Source organism: Carcharodon carcharias, chromosome 34 (assembly GCF_017639515.1).
Source record: "Carcharodon carcharias isolate sCarCar2 chromosome 34, sCarCar2.pri, whole genome shotgun sequence".
Lineage (NCBI taxonomy): Eukaryota > Metazoa > Chordata > Chondrichthyes > Lamniformes > Lamnidae > Carcharodon > Carcharodon carcharias.
The window spans coordinates 12,346,497-12,370,845 of record NC_054500.1 but is presented as its reverse complement, the minus strand read 5'-3'; the positions used below and the strand labels follow the sequence as shown (position 1 = coordinate 12,370,845).

Below are 24,349 nucleotides of genomic sequence, written 5' to 3'. Positions count from 1 at the left end.
GCACTGTCAGCAGCTGCCATCTTTTGGATGAGATATTAAACCAAGACATTAAACATCTGCCCTCTCAGATGGATGTAACAGTTACCATGGCACTATTTGAAGAACAGGGGACTTCACTCCAGTGTTCTGGCTAATATTGATGCCTTAACCAACATTGCCAAAATAGACCATCTGGTCATTATGACATTGCTGTTTGTAGCTTGCTGTGCACAAATAGGCAGCCACGTCTCCCACATTATTACAATGACTACATTGTCTGTAAAGGGTTTTGGGAAGTCATGAAAGGTGCCATATAAATGCAAGGTTTTTTTTTGTACAGGCTCTCAGGAAATGGGAGCCTCTGTGGGTCAGAGACTGTGGGTTTGGAGGGGGCAGAGCCGATGAGGGTGGGGTTGGGGAGGAGGAGTTGGGAGGGGACAATGCGAGAGTGTTAAAACACTCCAACCTTACAAAACTTTCACGGCTAAAGCAAAACATGCAGTGGAGTGCGATGCCCCAAACTCCACTCCGATGAAAAATACTGAATGCTGGTCCCACAGATTCAGTGTGCTCCTTGTAGAGCTCCTGCTAGAGCCCTGCAGCACATCGAGGGCTGAAATGCTTTCTTCTCCTCAGTGCCAGAAACACGCTCATTAACTGCAGTGAAGATCATAATACTTACTGGCTGTTGATAATCACTTCAAATAGACTGCACCGTAAATATGAGAGCGAGGAGCTTTGAACAGCAGGGCAGGGGATAAAGTGCCAGGCAATTTATATCTGAACAAAAAACACGGAGGAATGTTTTTAGAAAATTTAAGGAGAAACGCGATAGCAACCACACTCGCCAGCTCAACACTGCACAAGTTTTTTTAAAAATTCGTTCTTGGGATGTGGGTGTTGTTGGCAAAGCCAACAGTTATTACCCATCCCCAGTCTCTCTTCAGATGATGATGATGGGCTTCCTTCTCAAACTGTTGCAGTACTTTGTGAAGGTACACCCCACAATGATGTTAAGTATGGAGTTCTAGGATTTTGACCCAGCAATGATGAAGGTACACAACAATACCTATCCAAGTCATGGCGGTGTGACTTGGAGGGAAACTTGGAGGTACTGGTGTTTCCACACACCTGCTCACCACGTCCTACTTGGTGGTAGAGGATAAGGATTTGGGAGGTGAGGGACAGCGCCCGGGGAACCCGCACCCCAGGGAGGGTCGGCGCCCGGGGAACCCGCACCCCAGGGAGGGTCGGCGCCCGGGGAACCCGCACCCCAGGGAGGGTCGGCGCCCGGGGAACCCGCACCCCAGGGAGGGTCGGCGCCCGGGGAACCCGCACCCCAGGGAGGGTCGGCGCCCGGGGAACCCGCACCCCAGAGAGGGTCGGCGCCCGGGGAACCCGCACCCCAGAGAGGGTCGGCGCTCGGGGAACCCGCATCCCAGGGAGGGTCGGCGCCATCGGTAAAGGAAGAAAATTGTCACAAATCTGCAATTTTGTTGTTGAAGTACAGAAGGCAGGAACAACTATGTCATAAAATGAGTTCCAAAGAATCAGATTTGGCTCGAAACATTAATTCTATTTCTCTTTCCACACATCCTACCAGACCTGCTGAGTTTTTCCAGGATTTCCTGATTTTATTTGCTCCCAGGGCTGGTACTGAAACCTGAGTTGCCAGTGATGGCAGTGGATAAATAAACCAGTTTTTTACTTATTGTAAACCCTGCTTGTCAGATTTGAAGGGATGTTGCTGGATAATGCAAAATTAGCATGAAACCAAACTAGAATTCATTAGCATTAAATTTTATTTTAAAAAACAGGGCTCCTTCTTCCTGACTCCCAGATATACGCTCAGCGGATGTTTGGCACGTTTCGTGAAGTAAGCCTCAGTGCTGGGGCTGGTGAGGATTACTGTTTCTCTCAGACACTCACCAGCTCAGAAAAACCACATTATCTACAGGATCAACCAACAGTTACCGTGGAGGGCTCAGGAACACAACAGAAGCAAAGCACAATCGCTGCTCTCCACCAGAGACTGTGTCCATTGGCCTCATTCTGGATGTGAGAGGACTTGACTTCGCTGAAGACCCTTTGCACACTGCTGCCCCCAGCTTTAGTCGTTCAGTTTCGAGTACCTCCTGCTCACCGAGTCCCTGTAGAACTGGAAGATTTTCTCTGCAGCTTTCTGGCACATTGCAACACACTGCTGGAGCTATGTGAAGAGACAGGAGCATTAGCAACAGCATGCAGAATGCCTTACTTGCCCCTCCAGAACTCTGCACAGAGGAGGGGCCCGAGTATTTAAGTATTGAATGTTGAGGAAGGAAGTGTTACCAATATTAAATACCATCAGTGTCATGTACAGCTTGAGATTATTAGAAAATTGTACATTGAGAGGGGTGGGAAAGTAGGGACTAACTAACCCAAAACCTTTATACAGAATTTAAAGCACAGAAAAAGGCCATTCACCACAGGTCCATGCCTGTCCATCCCCCCATCTCTGAAGCCTCCTCTAGCCCTACAGCTAATATTCCCTATAACAGACCAAATAACTTTAAGTTACTCTGCGTGTGGCCGCACATAAAGGTTTGAAGGGTTCACACACTTCAGTGAGTAGGCAGCACAAAACCAAAAGAGAAATTAGAAGGAATGTTGCCCTCTGAAATCTCTGCACTCCTTCAATTTGGCCTCTTGTACTTTCCCAATTTTAGTCGCTCTACCATCGGATGCCGTGCCTTCAGCTGCCTAGGCCCCAAGCTCCGGAATTCCCTTGTCTAACTCTCTCTTCTACTTAATGACTCTTTTTAAAACCTTCCTCTTTGACCAAATTTTTGGTCACCCTGATATGGCTCAGTGTCAAATGTTGTTTGAAAGTGCTCCTGTGAACCCCCTTGGGATGTCTGACTACATTCAAGGCACTTTACAAATGCAAGCCATCATTGCTGTTGCTGGAGTTTGTGCTCCACACGAGCCTTTCCTGCACCATTTATCTAACTCTGTCAACATAACCTTCTATACCCTTCTCACTCATGTGCTTATCCAGCTTCCTCTTACATGCATCTATGCTATTTACCTCAAACACTCCATGAGGTAGCAAGTTCCACATTCTGACCATTCTCTGGGTAAAAGTTTCACCTAAGCTCCTTATTGAAATTATCAGTGACTATCTTATATTTACGGCTCCTAAGTTTTGGACTTTGCACAAGTGCAAACGACTTCTCTACATCTATCGTATCAAGCTAGTCATAATTATCAAGATCTCTATTTGGTCGCCCCCCCCAGCCTTCTCTTTTCTGGACAATAGTGCCGCAGCCTGTTCAATCTTTCCTGATACTTATAACTCCTGAGTTCAGGTGTCGTCCTTGTAAATTTATTTTTGCACATTCACCATAAACCAACAGGGAATGTTGACATGCTCACATCTGTACACTGAGTGTTGAGTCCACTAACTACGGGCCAAGCAAGTTACCAGCCTTTTCAATTCACACGTCAGACCATCTATTCTGAGAAAGCTCCTACACAGTTCACTGGGGTCAGGCAGCAACAAGCCTGCAGACTTGCTAATGAAGCCCTGCGCCACACAGGCACAGAGCCTGTTGACAGCAGAAAATGGAAGTTCACACTGTGCCCAACCTTAAGGAGCAGGTGTCAGGATTCTACCCTGCAGCACTTTACAAATGATCCAGATTGTGAAGCAGCCCACGTATATGTAGATTATTAAAGAATAATTAGATCTGACAACACTGGATCGGGAGAGACACTCACTGCAGCCACATGGAGACGAGCAAAGAATACACCATGCAAAAAAAACGGACTCAAGACTATTTGGAATATAAAGAACAATCTCCCTGATGCCTCCTGTGGGTAAAGGCATTGCAGTATTGAGTCACGCAGACCCCCAACAGAGCCAACATTGTCTGCATGCGGCTTTCTCTGACAAACCATTTCACTGTATCACAGCTGATTAAATGCAGTGGCAATCTGGCACGGAGCCATAGAAGGCCAGGAGAGTACCAGGTTTGACCCGCCTTCTCACTGTCCTCACTACCCTGGCCCACGTTGAACTGCCAATCTTGGTCATTGTGTCAGTAAGGTTGCTACAATTAGTCTGTTTCCTGGGCTCTAACACACACCTACCCTCGCTGGCAGGTGTGCATGCACACGCATGTCCTAGGAGTACAGAGTGGGCCTCAGCTATGATGCCCCCACATGAAGGGTTCCACAGGAGATGGGAAGCAGAGGATGGTATCTGATGTCCACGGGAATTGTATCCCTGAAAGATGAAGGGCTGCAAATGCAAAAAGGAGACAATCTGGTGATATGGCCCAGCTCCCATAACTAGATCTGTCCTGTGGCTGCTCATGGTAGCACACGGTGCTGAAGTAAAGCGGTCTTTCATCTGGTCTGTCCTTTAACCCATAGTTCTAGTTCTCCCTGAGGGCAAGTACTCAAAATAGGCACAATTAGTGTAGAATCTTTCAGTATACAAGGAAACAATTTAACCAAACAACCTGAGCTCTCTCTCCCAAACAGGGATTTGATCCCATTCCCATTTTTCTTCACTAGGGAATAAAAGGAATTGCTGATCGGGTTAGATAAAGTAGAGTGGGATGAGGCTTGTGTGGGGAATAAACATAGATATGGACCAGTTGGGCCAAATGGCCTGTTTCTGTGCTGTACGTTCCATGTACTTCTACATATAATGGGAGTTTATATATTACTAGATAATAAGGATCTAAAGATATATCCACAGTGCTGCTGTTAGGGAATTGGCTCATCAACAATGAAGGAATGGTGATATATCCCAAATTTGGGTTGATATGTGATTTGGAGGTGGTGATGTTCCCATGCACCTGCTTGAGTATCCTTTTGGGTGGTAAAGGTTGCGGGTTTGGGAGGTGTGGCTGAAGATGCCTTGGTGAGTTGTTGCGTTGCATCCTGCAGAGTGTACAAAGCGAAGCCCTGCTGTGCTGGTGGTGGAGTGAACGGATATTTAAGGTGCCTATCAAACAGACTGTTTTGTCCTGAATGGTGTTGAGCTTCTTGAGTGTTGCTGAAGCAGGCACTTGTGCCCTGTAGGCACTCTGGGAAAGAGTTAGGTGGTGACACACTCATTGCCAGGTGACACAGACTTGATGGCACTGGTGCAGTTGGCATGTCCCCTTTACTTCTCGCTATCCAAGTTACTGTAGTCACTGAGACTATTGCTGCATCCCAGGAACATTGAAGTTGCTGTCAGCGTGTCCAAGTACAATCTGAAGAGCTACTGATAATTGAACAAATAAAATCTAAGTGGGTCATTGATTATAAAATGTATATAGCTCTGCCCTTTTATTACATATGTCTGTATCCCTTGTATCTGTAACCTCTTGTATTGAGTCTATGGCCATTCAGCTGAGGTAGGAAGACCAAGATGTGTCAGAACCTCCTGGGAAGAAATGAAAAGGATGTGCGAGCTTTAGAAAACATACCTCTTCGACGGAATAGGATCCTTTTGTGGACGACATCAGCAGTTGCTTCTCAACACTGTCGATGGAAAACGTGAGGACGGCAGCAGCCTCCTGAAACAAGCGTACCCAGGAATTAGACAGGGGCTTCCCCTCCTAGTGAAGCTAGTGGCAGTAGCATACAGGATTAGCTACGTTCAACTATGCCGATTAAGCCACCCGTAATTGTCTGTTCTTCAGGGAAACTTTTACCTTTGTGGAACAGAAATGCCAGCTTGGCTCCATTGGCAGCAATGTTGCCCGACTCAGAGGTTGTGGGGTTGGATACCACCGATGTTGCCTTGAAACTGCGGGGCTGGACAGTCACCCAACAATCCAGGATGTACTGCGCAGTGCAACACATACGTCACGCACAACGAATGTTCCCTTTAAGACGTGCAACCTTGCAGCAATCTTAACGAGACCACGCAGTGCAACAATTGGTGGTACCCAACGTTCCCTCCAAGCTGCACACGTGCACAGTCACACAGCAACAGAAGGCAACGTGCAGGTATGTTGTCCTGTTTAAGATACAGGTGTGCTCAGCTGTACAAAATATTTTAAAGGTATCACACATTGAAATGAACAGGCCATGCACACCAAAAGATTTTGGGGCCATTGGGTATCTCAACTGATTATGTAGTACTGAGGGGGTGCTGCACTGTCAAGAAGTTGCATCTTTCATATTAAAGCCAGATCTGTTAAAGATGCAGTGGCATGAACTATAAGGCAGGGGAATGTTCCGGCCAGCATTTCTCCCTCAATCAATATCTCAAAAAACAGATGGCCTGATCACTCATCTGGTTCCATGTTTTTGAGCCTTGCTGTGCTCCATTTGTGTTTGCGACATTACAAAAGGAATTAATTAACAATAAAGGGCTTTTGGATGCCCTGAGGGTGAGATATAAATGCAAATTCCTAAATGTAACGTGGATGCATCATTTTCCAGTGCTTCCAGATTTTTAATCAGGCACATTGCCTGCTGAGCTTTTAACTGCCCTAGTGTTTCAGATCACTAACCTTCTCTATCTTGGTCGTTGGATCTAAAAGGATGTCTCCATTGGAGTCAATCACACACGTCACCCCGCAGAAGACGCTTTTCATCGGCAGCCCAGCATCCATCAGTGCCATGCAGGCTGCATTCAGGCAGCAAGAGAGCAGCTATTCCAGTCAGTTAAGGATCTCCCAGGTTATGACATGCAGGGGGGGTACCAAAAAGACAGAAAGGACACGGACGGAAGTGTCAAACGCTGTAAATCGGCTTCACTGTTGTGGATTCACCTTCCACCTTGTGCCACAAAGACTGGGCCACAGAGAATGTTTGCCACGTTTCTCACCCGTCAAATGTGGCAAGCTGCAAAATGAAAGCTGTGCAGATGTGTCAGCTGTGCCTCAGTGGGCAGCACACTCACCTACGTCACAAGGTTGTGGATTCAAGTTATAACCCAGAGACCCGAGGACAAAGCCCAGCACTGACAGAGCACTGCCCTATCGGAGGTGCTGTCTTTCAGATGGGGCATTAAAGTAAGGTCTTCTCTGTCGTAAAAGATCCCACTACACCATTTTGAAGAAAAGAGGAGTTCCCCTGGAGACCTGGCCACCATTTAGCCAACAATAGAACAGGTTATCTGATTATCACATCGATGTTTGAGGGACCTTGTTGTTAAATTGGTTGCACAACAGGAAATATATTTCAAAAGGGACTATATTGGCACTTTGGAGTGTCCCGAGGTTATGAAAGGCACTATATAAATGTATGTGCATTCATTCTTTCATTCAGATATTTTGTTGCTTCAATCTGAAAATTCCATCCCACAAAATCAACCCAAGTCACAGATTCCCAGAGCAACTGTGACACAACATTGCAGTGTGAGACGCTCCACAGTAAAATAACATATAATTGGCCAGCAACATTCTAATAACAAGGCCACTGGTTTAGTTTTGAAAGGGAAATAAAAAAGGACAAAGTCATGGAGTGTAGACTTGTAAATTCTGTGCATTAAGATTTGAACACAAAACACCCTGTAGCACTGAGCAACCAATTAAATGTTTTTGAACTGTAGTCACTGCTGTAATATAGGGAACATGGCAACCAATTTGTGTACAGCAAGCTCCCACAAACAACGCGATAATGACATGATAATCCTTTTTACTAAATATTGATTGAGGGCTAAGCATTGGGCAAGACACCACGAATAACTCCCCTGCTCTTCTTCAAAATAGTGCCATTTTACATCAACCTGAGGGGGCAGATGCAGCATCGGCTTAATGTCCTATTTAAAAGACGGCACCCCCAACAGAGCAGCACTCACTTGGTACTGCACTGGAGTATCAGACTTGATTTTTGTGTTCATGTCCTGTAGTGGGACTTAAACCCACAACCTTTTGAGTCAGAGGCAAGAGAGATACCTACTGAACCACAGTCCACCCACAGTTGCTAGGAAATAATGGCTCTAGCTGTTAAACCCTGCCACTGCTTTGGTGCAAAATGTCCACATTCTGAGCTTCACAACCAGCGATCCTGTTTTGTGAATCTCCTTTGGCTGCCAGAGTGCGTCTGCCATCCTCACACCACAATGTGCAGCTACATCTCCTGATTTGCAATCTGCACCTAACTTCACATTGCACTCAGCCTGTCAGAGCTCTTAGCCCCTCCTAAGCTCCATTGCCATGGGACCCCAGCAAATTGCAGCCTGCTCGTACACAGGAGCGCCATACTGCATCGGCATCAAAAATGGGCAGAGGCAATGTGGGCAAAAGAACATTTGGTAGTGAGTCTGTCTCCTCACTAGCCTCCCAATTTCCACACTCCCAACTTCAGCTCATCCAAAAACTGCTGTCTGTATCTTGTTCATCCATCGCCTGTGTTTACTGATCTACATTGGATTTAAAAGTCTCATCCTGATGTCCAAATCCTTGCCCCTCCCCATCTGTCACTTCTTCCAGCCCTACAACCCTCCAAGATCTCTGCACACCTCTTAATTCTGGACTGCTTTGCAGCCCTGGTTTCCTTTGCCCACTGGGAATTGCACCGTCAGCTGCCTATTCCCTAAACTCTGGAATTCCCTCCCTCCACTTCTCCGCCTTTGTCCTGACCAAATCCTGTCCTAATGTCTCCTTATCTGGCGTTAAACTTTGTCTGATAAGGCGCTTGTCAAGTGCCTTGTAACATTAAAAGCACCTTATAAATCCAAGTTGCTGTTGTCTGCACAGCATTTGCACCCCTCAAGCTGTCATGGGTGCTTGTAACATGAGGCTGAGTTTAGTAAACAAGTTGCAAAACCCTTTGAAATCATTGTTTCCTTCACTATTTAAAAAAAAAACACGATCCCGAAACAATTTGTTATGGATTGTTTCAAAATATATGGGATTATTTAAAGCAGATAATGGGATCAGGATAAAAAGCACTTACACCCCCTTCTTTCATGAGTCACTAGCTACCAAAATGGAACAGCAGGTGAATCATAATTTCTGGCCTCTTTTGCTGATAGGGAATTAAATAAATTATATTATATGTACATAGATATATATACACACACATTAAAATATGTGCAATCATTCACAAGGCTGGAAAGAACTCCCCCGCAGTTGACACAAACATTAGGAGAAGCAGCTTCTGCACTAATGGGGTCCTCCAGAAGGGTGAGCAGGGACCTGACATCTTGTTCTCCTGCAAGTACACAAATAAACAGGTAGTTTAAGACTATAATGATCAGGTAATCAATCTCTGGGTTTTTTATTGTCAATTGATGGGCAATTATTGATCAAGACTCCAGAGAAAACTCCCCTGCTCCTCTTCGAAATAGTGGCCCTGGGATCTTTTGCATCCACCTGAGGGGCTTTATTTTAATGTCTCATTCGAAAGATGCCACCTGCGACAGCACAGCACTGAAGTGCCAGCCTTGCTTATGCGCTCAAGTCACTACAGTGGGACTCAAGCCCACAACCTACTGACTCAGGGATGAGTGTGCTATCCACTGAGCCATGGCTTATAGGTTTCATGTACAATTAGGGTACTCCCCAGTGTCCTGGCCAATATTTATCCTCAACATCATCACTAAAATATGATGTTTGTGGGACCCTGCTGCGTATGGGATCTTACTTTTTATAATCAGCTGCCACATTTCCTACATTACAACAGTCTCAGCACTTCAGAAAGCACTTAATTGACTGTAAAGTGCTTTGGGGAGCCATGAGGTTGTGATGGACACAGTTTAAGTGTAATGAAGGACTTTTCAAAGTTGGAGACTGCCTGGCTGGTAGACCTATCACTGCTGTCAGGATACAGATCCAGAGTCATGGATGACTTGCAGTACGACTGTGATGGATGAGCGTGGGTGGAGAGCAGTCAGGATGGTGGCTTCACATGTGTTTCGAATCATCTGCTCCTTGCTCTTCTCAGCAACAGCTTTCAGCAAACAAAGAAAAAGACCCGAGTGAATCATGAGGCTGGAAAAGACACCTAAAACAATCGGTAAAATCCAACAACCACGTCTCACAAACAAACTTACGATTGAAAGGGAAGCATCAGGAAGGTGAACACCTACAGGAGTACAGAGGTTAACTTTGCCCAGAACTTGACTCATCATTCTGGGATGAGCAGGAAAATATCAACCCACTTGTTAGTGAGTTACTGTGGCCCCACTTTATATTTAAAAAATCCCCACATTTCTGTATGTGGGACCACCCCACCCTCCTCCATAAATACTGATCTAATCCAAGGGATGTGCAGCAAGTTTTTGCTAAGCTAGAACCTTCAATTAATATTTGGAACTTTTTTAAGCAGCGAGCGCTTAGGATCTGGAGTGCATTGCCCAAGAGACTGGTGTAAAAGAAAAATACTGCGGATGCTGGAAATCTGAAATAAAACCAGAAAGTGCTGGAAAAACACAGCAGGTTTGACAGCATCTGTGAAGTGAGAAACGTTAATGTTTCGAGTCTGTATGACCCTTCTTCAGAGCTAAACAGAAATAGAAATGTGATGAAATTTAAGACTGGTGGTTAGGATCTGGAATGCACTGCCTGAGAGTATGGCAGTTAGGATCTGGAATACACTGCCTGAGAGAGTGGTGGAAGAAGATTCAATTGTGGCTTTCAAAAAGGAATTGGACAAGTATCTGGAGAGAAAAAAAAAATTGCAGGACTACAGAGTAATGGACAGGCGAGTACTAGCTGAGTTGCTCCTGCAGGGACCCAACATGCCACTTGGCAGGCTGAATGGCCTCCTTCTGTGCTAGCATCATAAAATGGTTATATCTTATTTGGCTCCCACCATCAAAACATTTTGCACCTAATTCCACCCGATATCCTTGTTACTCAAATGGGCTAAATCAAACAGTCTGCTACATCGAGTCCCTAGACTGGGTTTCAACCTCCATGTCTTACCCAATCCTAAAGCATTTCACTTGTACCTCTGCAACTTTGCTAACATCACCTACCTCCCACATCTCCGCAGTGCTATTAATATCCTTAATGATCGAATGTTTGTGGTGATTTTTAAAAATTCCCAACATTCCTTTACTTTAGCATACTGACAGACTATATGAGGGGGAAAGGGAATTAAGTTTGTCTCTATACATGAAGAACAGGTCTAGGGAACAGAATAAGCATTTGGCCCAAGCATTACTGCACTTTATGCAAAGCTTGTAGCACAGAGCCACAGGCTGAAATGATTATAAGCTGCAGCCTCAGTTCAACATGCAAACCACACTACATAAGCACAGCCCACAGTGGTATTATAGCACAAGAATAGAACCAGGTCCCCTTTACCCTTGGATTGGACTGAGGGGCAGAAGCAATGCAGCCACCTGAGGGCCTGAAGGCCGGGAGCTGGTCACTGCAGGACTTATGCTGTTCTCCAACATCAGAGAGAACTTCTGGAGTAGGTGAAGCCTGGAAACCTAGGCTGTGTTACTTGCAATGTCATTTAATATAAATGGAAGACCAAATCAGTCACTGTAATAAAGCTTGTTATTATGAAAAGCGCTCGTGCATGAATCATAATCAGAATTGTCACCTTACTAAAAACTTCGTTGCACTACTTACTTCTAAGAATTCAGCTAATACCTATGTATGCTTTCAGTGTCTTCAGCCACACCCTAAACCGCTACAATCCTTCACTGAACTCCCAAGCTCCACCCAATGTGAGCTCTAACTTACTTAAAAAAAAAACTCCACGAGGGCTTTGTATCCTGCACTGCATCCACTGCTCCATTGCCTCTGCGATCACTGAACCTCCACTGGCTCCTTGGTGCACAACATAGTGACTTCAAAACTTCTTGCCATTTATACGAGGCTCAGTGGCCTCTTTCCCCACTTCTGCAGCCTGTTCTCTCCTGACTGACTTTTAATCTCACGTGTATCTCTTCCAACTGTTCAGCAATCTCAGTTCCACTGTCTCAAACTCCCTCCCTACTTTCCATTTTCCTCTTTCATCCCCCTTAAAAAAAACTTCCCCAACACAATTTTATTTTGGAACTGTTTTCAGCTGTTCAGTTCACTGAACAGTTCGGTGTCCCCCATCACGCCCCCGCCCCGCTTTTTTTTGCATTAACCTCTTGTAGTGCATCAGTTTAAAAACCAGGATGTACAACATGTTCCACTCTAATCGGGATGCTGCCAGTGAGTCCCAGGCAAGAGGACCCCTCTGCTGCCACCATGCATTGTTCTGTGTGAACTACAAATGAACTGCAGCAAATAACCTGCAGGAGAAGAATTAACGGCAATCTTAACACCAGAGAACTGCTCCCAATTCAGAAATTGTCTAAAGGAACTGTACAGTGTTTTCAAGTATTAAAAAAAAATCAGCATGCCTTAGACTTCTCATGAAAAGAGTCCCATTGGGGAAAAAAAATGACCCACCCCCCTCCTCTGCCCTAAGACCACTGCAATCCACCCAGTCCCTAAAACACTCCAGTACTCATGTAATAACCTCCAACAACCCTCCCAGTAACAACCCCACACCTCAACAATCATCTTCATCCCCAAAACCCTATGGATCTCTAGTCTCTGGAACTCAGAAGAATTGGAGGTGATCTCATTGAAACATATAAGAATCTGAGTGGGCTTGACAGGGTTGGTGCTGAGGGGCTGCTTTCCCCTGGCTGGAGGGTTTACAGCTAAGGGCCATAGTCTCAGGGTAAGGGGGACCCCCCATTTCAAACTGAGCTGAGGAGAGGCTTTTTCACTCAGAGGGTTGTGAATCTTTGCAATTATCTATCTGAGAGCTGCAGATGCTCAGTCACTGAGAAAATTCAAGGTTGAGATCGATATAGACTCTAAAGGAATCGAGGGATATAAGGATTGGGCAGGACAACAGATTTGAGTTTGAGGATCAGCCATCAACTTGTTAACTGTCGGAGCAGGCACGAGGGACCAAAGGGTCTGCTCCTGTATCTTATGCCCTTAGCCTGTGATATGCTCTTTGCATCCTCCCAGTATCTCAGCGCCCCTATTCATCCCGCAACTCTCACCTAACCTCCCTGCAACCTTCAACAACACTCCTTTATCCCTCCGCAAGTCCACAGAGCCTTCACCCAGTAACCTTACTGCAACTCTACACAACACAGTCTCTCTGAAGCTCACTTACTTGGTAACCCAACCTTTGGCTTCAGGAAGACATCCAGCGTGGCCTTGTCGAAGATCTCTTTGCTGACTTTCACCTCCGCTGGCCCATACACAGCAGCCAGGACTGTTGTATCCCCTGAGGTTTAAAAGAAAAACGCCCAAAAGGTTGGAAGCGTATGTCAGCTGCTGTTTAGTGGGAACATTGCAACAGGGGACAAGTTTTTTTTAAACCCAGTCGCTGCTTCACCAATCGTCAGAGTATTTGATTAATATAATTAGTTCCTCTTTTTAATTAAACCATTGTACAATACTTTCAAGATAAAGACAGGCATTTAAGTAGCACTTTTCGTGACCACAGGGCATCTCAATGCATCTTAGTCATTTTTGAAGTGCAGCCACTGTTTTAATGTTGAAAGCACGGCAGTCACAAATTGTGCACAGCAAGCTCCCACAAACAGAGAGTAGGAATAAACAGTTCATTGTCAGGTGGTGACTAGTGGGGTACTGCAGGGATCAGTGCTTGGGCCCCAGCTGTTCACAATCTGTATCAATGATTTGGATGTGGGGACCAAATGTAATGTTTCTAAGTTTGCTGATGACACAAAACTAGGTGGGAATGTGAGTTGTGAGGAGGATGCCAGGAGGCCGCGAGGTGATTTAGACAGGCTATTTGATTGGGCAAAAACGTGGCAGATAGACTATAGTGTGGAAAAATGTGAAGTTATCCACTTTGGTAGGAAAAACAGAAATACAGGGTTTTTCTTAATTGGTGACAGATTGGGAAGTGATGATGTCCAAAGGGACCTGGATGTCCTTGTTTATAAGTCACTGAAATTAACATTCAGGTGCAGCAAGCAATTAGGAAAACAAATGGTATGTTGGCCTTTATTGCAACACGATTTGAGTGCAGGAGTAAAGATGTCTTGCTGCAATTGTATAGAGCCTTGGTGAAAGCACACCTGGAGTGTTGTGTACAGTTTTGGTCTCCTTACCCAAGCAAGGATATACTGGCTATATAGGGAGTGCAACAAAGGTCCACCAGACTGACCCCTGGGATGGCAGGATTGTCCTTTGAGAAGAGATTGAGGAGACTGGGCCTGTATTATCTGGGGTTTAGAAAAATGAGAGGTGATCTCTTTGAAACACATAGAATTCTTACAGAACTCGACAGCGTAGATGCAGGAAGCAGGTTTCCCCTGGCTGGGGGATCGAGAACCAGGGGACACAGTCTCAGAATAAGGCATAAGCCATTTAGGACTGCGATGAGGAGGAATTTCTTCATTCAGAGGGTGGTGAATGTTTGGAATTCTCTACCCAAGAGGGCTGTGGAGGCTCAGTTGTTACGTACATTAAAGACAGAGATATATGGATTTCTAGATTACTGCTGAAAGAAAAGAGACATGCTGTCAAAGCTTTTCATCTTGCACTCATCAGGACAAGTTTACAAGAATACCAAATCTCAAATGGAACAACAATTTATACTGCATGATAAGAGGGTGCTGATTGGTTGGCAAGTAGAATCAGATTGGTAGAGGCGCTGCCATGGAGAATGCACCAGGGAACAGTTAACTGCCAAGATTTGTTTAAATTCAAAGCAGGCAGGTCAACTCTGATTGATACAGTAATACAGGGAGAGGTGAAGCAAAGGGTTCACCGGTATATGGGACTGGTACAGAGTTATGGGGAAAGAGCAAGGCATTGGGATTAGTCTGAGATTGATAGAGAGGCAGTGGGATTGATACAGAGCTATAGGGAGACAGCAGGGCAGTTGGATTAGTTTGAAATTGATACAAGGCTAAGGGAAGAGAGTGGGGCAGGGGATTAGATTGTAATTGATACAGGACTACAGAGGAAAGAGAGAGAAAGTGTAGAGCAGTGGGGTTAGTTTGGGATTATTACTGGATTATGGGAAAAATGAATAATGGGATAGTTTGAAATTAATACAGGGCCAAGGGGAGAGAATGGAGCAATTGGATTGGTTTAAGATTGATACAGGGTTATGCAAGGAATGAATAATGAGATTAGTTTCAAATTGATACAGGGCTACAGAGAGAGTATGGGGAATAGTTGAGGATTGATAGTTAGGCAGTGGGTTTATGTGGAATTGATACAGAGCTATGGAGAGACAGCAGGGCAGTTGAATTAGTTTGGGATTGATACAAGGCCAGGGGAGAGAGTGGGGCAAGGAATTAGTTTGAAATTGATATTGAACTATGGGGTGGGGGGGAGTGAAGCAGTGGGGTTAGATTGGGATTTTTACAGGGCTGTGGGAGGAATGAAGAATGGGATAATTTGAAATTAACACAATGAGATTGGTTTGAGATTGATACAGGACTGGGGGTGGAAATGACTAATGGGATTTATACAGGGCAAAGACCTTAAGACATAGGAGCAGAAATTAGGCCATTCGGCCCATCGAGTCTGCTCAGCCATTCAATCATGGCTGATAAGTTTCTCAACCCCATTCCCCCGCCTTCTCCCCGTAACCTTTGAAAAGAGTGGATCAGTGGGATAAGTCTGGGATTGGGCAATGAACAATTAGATGAGTTTTCAATTGACACAAAACTATGGAGAGGACACAGGACTTAGTTGGGGAATGATGGAGAGGCACTGGGACTGATACTAGTCATTGGGGTGAGTGGAGCCACCAGTTGATTCCCTGCCCCGTGCCGGCCATGGAGCGAACGGCTAACACCCACCTTGCGTGAAGCAGGCCGAGCCATCAGGCCTGGAGAGAAGGCTGTGCTCACAGCAGAAAGGCCGCAATTGCTGCTGGCTCTCCACGCCGGCCTCTTCCATCCCTAGCAACCAGCACCCGCAACGCCGCCAGGAACCTCAGGCCTCCACTGATTGACAGCGGCCCTCACCAATCGGGCGCAAGCACCTCGCCGTTTCAGCCAATCACTATCAAGGGAAGGCGGGCCATAACAACCACGTCGCATCCGTGGAGCGTGCGCCTCCCGAAAGACCCCTTTCTATAGGCGCCTTATTCCTCGCCTTTACTCAACGACGGCGATAAAGCGCGTTGATTTAAATATTACCGCGTTGCAATGTTTTTGCTGTGGTGCGGTCTTTGAGGTGGCAGCTTGGGATTCTTCGGGATTGGTCTCTGAGGGCGGCGATAATACGGGACAGGCGGCGGCTAGACAGACAGCAAAGATGGCGGCGGTTGTCAGGCGGCTGGGCGGGAGATGGAGCGGCCTCTGGAGGAGCCGCGTCTCCCGGGCCCGGCTCCCCCTCACCGGGGCTCAGCGTGCCCTGTCCACCAATGTAAGTAACTTCCCGGAGCCTGACCAAGGGGGGAATGTTACTGTCCGTACCCGGGGGCTGAGGCTCCGGACAACTGGTAGCTGATTGGTCGGTTGAGGGGGCCCGGCTTTAATATCTAAACATAGAATCAGAACTTTACTGTGTATGTACTGATTCATAACTTAACAGTTTATTATACGGATTGCTCCATAACAACGTATAAATCATATCTTTCACTGTTACTGCTTCATAACTGATTTATAATTCATCACTATAATCTTTACTGGTTTTCATAACCTAACTTGTAATAACTTTACTGTTTACTGACTGCTTAATATAACTTAGAATTCATAATTTTACTCTTTACTGCTTCATAATTTACTGTATCATAGCCTTGCTATGGTTACTGATTGCTCCATAACAACGTATAAATCATAACTTTACACTGTTCACTGCTTCATTACTGTATCACCAAACTCTACTAATTTTCATAACCTAACTTGTAACAACTTGACTGTTTACTGACTGCTTAATAACTTAGAATTCATAATTTTATTTATTACTGCTTCATAAATTAACGTATCACAACTTTGCTATGCTTACTGATTACTTCATAACTTATAATTCATAACTTTGATCTCTGTTCACTACTTCATAACTTGTCAGTCATATTACTGTATGTTTACTGGTTGCTTAATAACTTATAAATTATAACTACTCACTGATTTTTTCATTAATTTATAAACTACAACATTACTATGTGTTTATTAGTTATTTGATAACTTATTTTTAACATTGTTTATGTTTATATTTGTATATGCTATAGGGCATGATGTAATGGTTACCTTACTAGACTGGTAATCAACCTGGTAGACTTGTACTAATAATTTGAGACATGAGTCAAACCCACAAGGGCAGTTGAAGAATTTTAATTCTATATATTTTTAAATATTTGTTCATGTGAGTGTCATTGGCAAGACCAGTATTTGTTTGCTGTTCCTAGTTGCCCTTGAGAAGGTGATGCCGCTTTCTTGAACCACTTCAGTGTGTGAGGTGTGCACACATCCACAGTGCTCTTAGGTAGGAAGTTCCAGGATTTTGATGAGGGATGGTGAGATATGTCCAAGTCGGAATGGCGTGTGAATTGGAGGAGAACTTGGAAATGATGGTGTTCTCATGCACTGTCAGCCATTGTTATACTCTTCTGAAACTGTCAGTAAATTTTGGAGTCAGCACATGAGCAGTTAAATGTGGCGATCCAGAAGTTTCTGTAAGTGATTCAATGCTTCTCCACAGGTCAGGCTGTTGAAGTACCCACCATTTTCATGCAATAAGGAACTGATGAGAACTTGCCCATTTGTGCTATTAATCTCGCTGCAAAAACCTTTAAAAGATAACATTAGAAAAGTTGATGGAATGGGCAGACACAATGAAATTTAGTGCAGAGAAATGTGAAGTGCTTCATTTTGATAGAACGGAGAGGGACAATATAAAATAAAGGTACAATTCTAAAGGGGATGCAGGAACTGAGGGGCCTGGGCTATATGTGCACAAATCATTGAAGGTGGCAGGATAGGTTGAGAGAGCGACTAATAAAATATACAGGATCCTGGGCTTTATAAATAGGGGCGTAGAGTACAAAGACAAGGAAGTTATGATAAACCATATAAATCACAGAGATAAAAACAAAAAAACTGCGGATGCTGGAAATCCAAAACAAAAACAGAATTACCTAGAAAAACTCAGCAGGTCGAGGAGATTTCATAGAGGTGTTTAAATTCAAGAGGGGTCTGGACAGAATAGATAGGACAAAACTGTTCCCATTGGTGGAAGAATCGAGAACCAGAAGGCACAGATTTAAGGAGCAATGGTGACATGAAAAACTTTTTTATGCAGCGAGTGGTTAGGATCTGGAATGCACTGCCTGAGAGTGTGGTAGAGGCAGAGTCAATAGTGGCTTTCGAAAGAGAATTAGATCATTTTTTGAAGAGAACAAACTTGCAGGCCCACAAGGAAAAGACAGGGGAGTGGCACTCTGAATTGTACTTGCAGATGGTCGACATGGACACAATGGGCTGAATGGTCTCCTGTGTTCTTACCCTTTTATGATTCTATTGTATGATTCTTGTAGAATGAGATGTAACTGGGCTTTCGACAATGTACTATGTTCATAATTACAAGTAACAATCTCACCTAGCTGAATGTCAAATTTCTTCTTTTAAGGTTAATAAAAATCCAGATTTTTAAAATAATTTTTTGAAACAGATTTGTTAACTATTTCAGCTTCTACCTTAGTCCCATGTGTATGTCCCAATCTTTATTTCGGTCTCTAAAATGATATTAAGAAGTGAATTATAATCAGCACTTTTAATTTCCTGGTTTGCGGTCTGTGAGAATACTTCAGTGTGATTGATTGCTTACCCTTCTTGATGACATCGCTGTTGGTAGACACCTATTGATCCCCTTAACATGGTGCTATATTCAAAAGGATGTCGAGAAAGGGGAAATCCACGGCACTCCGATCACTTGGACTTTGTGGGCAGCTTTCTTTGAGGTCAGCTGTCATTTCACCACTGACCACAAAATCCGAGACATTATCTAGTCACGGATCTACCTCATTGCTGTTAATGGGGCCTATCTGTGTGCAAATTGGTTGCTGTGTTTGACTCCAAAGCAACATATAAAAATATTACTGTGTTACTTTACTTGTTGGCTGCAAACGCCCTTTGGGATGTCCTGAGGATGTGAATGGTGCTATATAAATTTAATTTTTCTTTCTTGATTGCTTTACATATCCATTCTTACTGTTTAGCACATCAGGGAAGTGTTAGGAGTGACATTAAAATCAGGATTATTCACAAACCAGTTTAACATTTGGAGCTGTGGTTATCTGATGCAGTTAGTTATGCAGATGGCTAGGCATAATGCCATCATCTTATATTGTCTTGTACATTGGTCATGAATTCCTTTGGAGTGAATTTTACCTGCTATGATTTAAGAGTTGTTCTGATCCTAGGCCAGACCCCCCCTCCCCCGCCAAGTCGTTGGTAAGATTTGGTTAGGGACCAATAACGTTATGTTTAAAATAGATAAAGTTTGAGATTCAAGACACTTGCTCAGTGAATAAAGCAACAAGATTCCAAGGGTTTTGAACAAACAAAAATAAACTTTATTATACAAGGTCAGAAAGATAAAACAATTGCAATATCTATCTTATACTCTAACATTCAGGGTTAATATGAGGTATATGTCAATTAACAAGCTAACTGTGGTCGAGCACACCATGCCACACAGTAAATGACACTTGCAACCAAGACAGAGTCCATGGATTTCTCAACAATCCACCCAGATGTCAGTAACATTGTGAGTCAACCAATCTTACTGAAACTCTGTGTCTCTCACAAGGAATTCCAGTCTTCACCTTCGAAGTTCTAACCTTGGAATTCTCTCCAAAGGCCGCTCCGACTCAGGCGGCATCAACGATGGCCCACCTCGCAGGGTTTCAATCTCGCCTGCCGAGCATCCGTTCCCCTGGATTTTCCAGGCTACACACACTCACAGGAACAACTTCAGACCTTCAGTTGCGCTGAGCAGAGCACGAATGCTGCAAAGGGACACCTTTGCCCCAGCGGCCCACAGCATGCAGTCACCAACCATGATCTGCCTCCTTGGATCTTCAGGGCTTCTACTGAGTCCTTTCTGATTACCAGGGCATTCCTTGAGCCCTCTTCACTTAAATTCTACCCAAAGACCTTTTCCTGTTTGGAGCCTTTTCTCTCTGCTCCTCTCTTTTTTAACTGAACTGGGACTTCTCCCTGTCCCCTCTCCTCTTCCCCTGCCTTCGATGGCACACCTTTTTTTCTCTATGCACAGGCATGTTGGGCCTGTCCTGGGCCTGAAGAACTTACACTGCAGAACTGGGCATGTGCAGCCTGCTCCTGGTCTGCACTTGCAAGAAACCTCCGCGGTCCATTGGAAGTTGAAGTTTCCAACCTCTGGTCTCAACTGAAAGGTAAGTTGGACCTTCATAACAGAGTATAACCCCATTTGTTGTGTCTGACAGCTCTGCATGGGTTTACACTTGGAGGCCAGTCAACCTGTTCAGAAAGAAAGAACTTGCATTTACGTAGTACCTTTCCCAACCTCAAGATGTCCTGAAACACTTTACAGACCATGAAGTACTTTTGAAGTGTAGTCACTGTTGTAATGTTGGAAACATGGCAGCCAAATTGCACAGCAAACTCCCAACAAACAGCAGTGAGATAATGAGCAGATAATAATCTGTTTATTATGATGTTGGTTGTGGGATAAATATTGGACAGGAGATGGGGGGGAGGTCCCCTGCTCCTCTTCAGAATAGTGCTTCGGAATCTTTTATATCTGCATGAGGGGGCAGATGGAGCCTCAGTTTAATGTCTCATCTGAAAGGTGGCATTCTTGACAGTGCAGCACCCCCTCAGTACAGCACCAGAGTGTTGGCATGGTTTATGCTTTTGGAGTGGGGCTGAATTCCATAGTTTATTGACTCGGGCGTTGGAGTGTTAGCGACTGAGCAAGGTGACTTTCAGAAAAGGGACTGGAGGTACAGAAATAGGCCTAACCTTGAGCAAAGACGGAGCAGTTAGTAAGATCTCTGATTATAGAAGGCTGCATTTGATCACACATGTCTGGCAGGCCCACTGTAACTCAAACATGGACTTCCTCTGTGTTTGAAACAGTCGGTAGGCTATTCCATTGTGGACTGCATCGCAGCCCAGCCTGATGCTGCCCTTGCCTGATGCTGAGATGCATGCAGCGTGGCTCCTTCCCCACCCGTTTATCTATGCTGCAGTGATTGAAGTATTTCAACTGCTGTAGCGGTTTTATTTTAAAACCTTGCACAATGAGTCATGTCTGGGGTGTCAGAGTGTCTCTCAGCCCTGCCTGTCTGCTCTATCTACTTCCTTCAAATTGGGGCGAGGAGTGGAACGTAAGGGTGATGCCAATTACAAGAAAGGTGTCTACAGTGTTTAATTGAGGCCTGATCCGCCGCTCCTGTGCTTTCTGATCCACACACACACACCCCCCCCCCCCCCCCCCCCCCCCCCCCCCCCCCCCCCCCCCCCCAATGTGGTCTTTACGACCTTCTTTTAGTCCTGCAGCTCTGCATTGCTCCAATTCCGTCTCTTGGATATTCCTGATTTGCATCAGTCCACCATTGGCAGCAGTGCGTTCAGCTGCCTAGGCCCTAAGTTGTGGAATTCCTCCCCCAAACCTTCCATCTCTCTCCTCATTTAAGAAGCTCATTAATACCTATCTCTTTGACCAATCTTTTGGCCACCTGTCATAATATTTCCCCATGTGGTTCAGCATCATAGTTTGTCTGGTTTTGCTTGTGTGAAGTGCTTGGGGATGGTTTGCGACATAAAAGGCCTATAAAAATGCAAGTTGTTATTGAAATATTCAGGTGGCTCAGAAGGTGTCCCAAGCCCCCTTCATTGATGCCCTGTGCCACCTTAAGAAGTCTAAGAGTAGCCCAGCCAAACTACTTACTGGTGGTCTGAAGCAACTCACCCCTAAGCTGCTCTCAGACATTTCAGGTTTGCTTCAAACTGAGATTTGAAATCTCCTTCCCCTACCCACCTCCCCAAGGTATCTCGTATTACGTGGTGTCTGGGAGTTGTAAAGAGGGAGGGAGAAAAAGTGGTGAGTCCAGTAATGATTAGTACTTCACCTCCCTCAATAGTCTAGGGTCAGTTTGGCTCAATCTGTAGCCACGAGGTCCTGTGTTCAAGTTGCATTCCACAATATGAGCACATAATCTCATCTGACACTTCACTGGATGGATGTCGGAGAATTCCCCTACTCCTTTGGAGGTACTGTGAGATTTTTCACATTCACCAGAACAGACAGATGGGGCTTTTGGTTTAAGGTCTAGCGAAAGATGGCACCTCATAAGTACATTTAACCATTTTAATCAAACCGCTACAGTTTGTGCATTGTGATCGTCCCCCAGAAGGAATTCCAAGAATTGTTGATGGATGTGCTTCTGTTCAACCCTTTGGGACCATTCATTGCATTTATTGCTCTCTCATTTTCCTCTTTTGCTTCTTTACTGCTGGCATGCAGTGCTATGGGCCACACCAGTTCCCTGGTGCTGCATGCAGGCAGCCAAATGAGAATCCAGAAAGTGTTAGCTGGCTGTTCCTCCATGAGAGGAATCACAGCCAAGACCCATCCTTTCCATTCCCTGTGTGATCACATGTGCATTTTCCAGTAGGCATTGCTGGATAATGACAAAAAGGAGGAGAGCTGGCTGATTGTCTCCCCACTCCTTAGTTCAGAGGCTTCAGCTGCCTCCTATTTTATTGTGAAGCATTTTCTTCAGTAGACAAGCAGGTCAAGCCTGTTATTTTTGTAATAATGAAGTAATTTGTTCTTGTGTGTATAGTCTAGGCTAGTTTAACCAGCAGACATTTGTGTTCCTTACAATACTATGAATTTGTCGAAATCATTTTGAGTCAGCGCACACAGTTTGACATGTATTATTATCATGCCCAGGTTCAAGGTGCCTTTAATAGAAGAGGGCTGGAAACCATGCTGTTGCAAATGAATGAACATTTATTGAATATTTACACTACTTACAGCGATGTACTTTAGCAAGACTCAATTAGAACTCTCTTTCCTCAGGCTCCAGTTACATGTGATCTGACATCACTGATGATGATGCACCCCAACAATTAGCAAAATGGCTATTACCCCTTTATACGACATCAACTCCCTCAAGTGTTTCATCCTACTGTTATGGCACGGCTGATGGCAAATGCCGAGCTGCCCAAACCCGAGGGAAACTTGAAACAGCTGCCAAAACGATTTTTGCAATTTGTATAGTATGAGGAGAGATTCTGAATTCAGGAAATTATGTCTCCGACTACTTGTGATGATTTATAGTAGAGTAAAAGTTCAGTAAAAGAAAATAGAGAAAAAATACACAAATACACACAAACACAAGATTGGCTTCACACACTAAACATTATTTTAAAACAGTTCCACAAGATCTTAACTACCCTCAGAGCTAACTGTCTCCTTTTCTGTTCAGGAACTATCCTTATAGATTTCAAAATCTATAGAATTCCAGTAATTTTTACCACACTGCCTTTGTCCCTTGGGGTGTCCTCTGAGGCTGACAGCATCTGGTTCTCCCGGTCTGCCTTGCTCACACACTCTTCTGGGAGTTCTGACCAGCTATCCTGCTGTCTTCTGGGAGATCTAACCAGCTCCCCCCGCCTAGGCTTCAGTATTTCCTTAAATGCATTCCCTTCCTTTGATCTCTCTATTGTCTCAACCAGTCTCTTCAGAAATGCTTTCTTCCCAGAATTGATTAGATGCTTCTTTACTTTAGCTCTTACGTTTAAAAAAAATAAACTTACCCTATTTTTACCTTTATCTACTTACACCTTTTTTTACAACCTGCATACATCCCCCTTTGAACTAAAACAACTCAAGTCAAAATTACTTCTGTTATTGTTTTATTTCAAACTCTGTTTGAAGTCTCTCTTGGTTCATTAACATTATCAAAACCACTTCTTACTGATGGTTTTAGATTCTTGCAGTCACTCTGGCTCCTATTCAATTACCATATTTACAAACCCCAACAACCTGTCTTCCAGTACGTCAGAAATATGACAGATTTATTAACAGAAGGAAAATATTACACTTTCTTGACAGTATCCATAAACTATTTATATTTTTATCCTAATCCTACTCCCCCCCCCAACAAAGTTACTGTCAGGCTCTCTGAGTAAGATCTTGGATAGGAATAACCCAGTTTATATTTCACCTCTTTCTTGGATTCACTCAGTTCTGTCGAAGGGTCATGAGGACTCGAAACATCAACTCTTTTCTTCTCCACCGATGCTGCCAGACCTGCTGAGTTTTTCCAGGTAATTCTGTTTTTGTTTCGGATTTCCAGCATCCGCAGTTTTTTTGTTTTTATCTCTGTGTTTAATTGACTGCCACTGCTCTTCAAGAAATGCCTACCTCCTTGAAGAAGTTCTGTTCGTCTCTGCGACAAGATTTCCGTATCTCTCTTT

The 24,349-nt window shown here is 44.4% G+C and overlaps 2 protein-coding genes across 2 annotated transcripts in view; one reads left to right on the top strand and one right to left on the bottom strand.

Annotated features, from left to right (window-relative positions):
• Nucleotides 1-1,763: 1,763 nt before the first annotated feature.
• exosc5 (exosome component 5) lies at nt 1,764-15,900 on the bottom strand. The gene is made up of 6 exons (XM_041179370.1): nt 15,728-15,900; nt 13,051-13,164; nt 9,749-9,870; nt 6,483-6,623; nt 5,448-5,537; nt 1,764-2,188 (listed from the first exon to the last, which is right to left on the bottom strand). The coding sequence occupies exons 1-6, from the start codon at nt 15,825-15,827 to the stop codon at nt 2,090-2,092; spliced, it is 666 nt and encodes a 221-aa protein (XP_041035304.1). The 5' UTR covers nt 15,828-15,900; the 3' UTR covers nt 1,764-2,089.
• Nucleotides 15,901-16,175: 275 nt separating this feature from the next.
• Nucleotides 16,176-24,349, top strand: part of bckdha (branched chain keto acid dehydrogenase E1 subunit alpha) — a 51,258-nt gene continuing 43,084 nt past the window's right edge. Inside the window, exon 1 of the mRNA XM_041179366.1 lies at nt 16,176-16,298. Coding sequence (XP_041035300.1) covers nt 16,188-16,298 — 111 coding nt within the window. The 5' untranslated portion in view covers nt 16,176-16,187. The remainder of the gene's footprint in view (nt 16,299-24,349) is intronic.